Below are 1,215 nucleotides of genomic sequence, written 5' to 3' on the forward strand. Positions count from 1 at the left end.
CAATAAGAATATTATTATCCCTATTGCCCGGCTCTCAGAGGAGCCGGAACCCTAGCCGCCTCTAACTCTAGCCGCCGCCGCCATCCTCCTCCTACGCGACGGCGCCCAGCCGCCGGCGCGCCCTCCTCCATCCTTCCCCTACAACCTACGGAGCAGGTCCGGTAGGATCCCTGGTTCTACCAATCGCCCATACGCATAACAACATTCTGGTATAATCATCAGTAGTCCAATTGACATATTATTAGGGATAACACAGGGAGAGCAAGGTACGCGAGCCGAATGACTTCAGAACAACAAGAGTGATGATGCCCAAACCTAACAAAGAGAAATCCTACAAAAGAGTACCATCAAGTGGGCCAGTTATTGGTTGGATGTGCATGAGAGTTTATCAGTTATCAGATAACATTCTAACCGCGGCATCCAAATTACTCCAACCAATAACTGATAACACAACTATTCGATGCCCCAAGCATGCTTCGGCCCAATAACAGCACATAATTTCTCCAAGTGGACACTTTGAAAACAAATCAACTTTACTGCACTTTCCTGGCTTCTGCCCGGGGCTTCCAAAGACCAAGGCGGTACTTGTGGGCAAAACTCAAAATCAACTTCCTCTGCACCATGGCAAAGAAACCGAATTAGTAATTTAATTCAAGCATAATTTAATCATAAATTAACCGCCTGGGATAGAAAGGAAATTAAACAGAAGAAACATATCACAGTAAATGTTGATGATGGCAAATAGCGGCTAGCGAGCTGTGAGCTATCTTTAGAATTTGTGTGGATTGGCAACCTGGATATGTCGAATATCTGAAATGCTTCTCATGCACTCGTTTGGCTGCTGTTATTTAGAACACCGATCACTGTATTTTACAAGCAATTGGAACATCTACCAAATGTTACGCACACATTTACAAGCTACCTACTTCCTAAGAAATCCAGTGACGTCCAAGCTTTGTCCGTTGGTGCTGCTATTTCATGTTGACTATAGTAACTAGAGGAAACAAACAAGTACAAAGTTGCTACCTGAATGTTAGTGCACTGGAATCTCCTTTCCTGGCTACCGTTTTTATATCTACAAATTCCATTCTAAATCGGGGACTCATGGAGCATGTTTGATAAATCTGTTCGAACTTGGTAATATGTTAAAACAGTGCCAGTTGTACTCCTGGTCCAGCAACAGCTCTGGTTGTATGCTTGGATAGAAAATGTTGT

At 43.7% G+C, this 1,215-nt stretch overlaps 1 protein-coding gene across 1 annotated transcript in view; it reads right to left on the reverse strand.

Moving 5' to 3' along the window:
* Window positions 1-222: 222 nt before the first annotated feature.
* LOC123077800 (uncharacterized) overlaps window positions 223-1,215 on the reverse strand; it is an 81,470-nt gene continuing 80,477 nt past the window's right edge. The window contains exon 3 of the mRNA XM_044500128.1: window positions 223-614. Coding sequence (XP_044356063.1) covers window positions 534-614 — 81 coding nt within the window. The 3' untranslated portion in view covers window positions 223-533. The remainder of the gene's footprint in view (window positions 615-1,215) is intronic.

Source organism: Triticum aestivum, chromosome 3D (assembly GCF_018294505.1).
Source record: "Triticum aestivum cultivar Chinese Spring chromosome 3D, IWGSC CS RefSeq v2.1, whole genome shotgun sequence".
In the NCBI taxonomy this organism is placed as follows: domain Eukaryota; kingdom Viridiplantae; phylum Streptophyta; class Magnoliopsida; order Poales; family Poaceae; genus Triticum; species Triticum aestivum.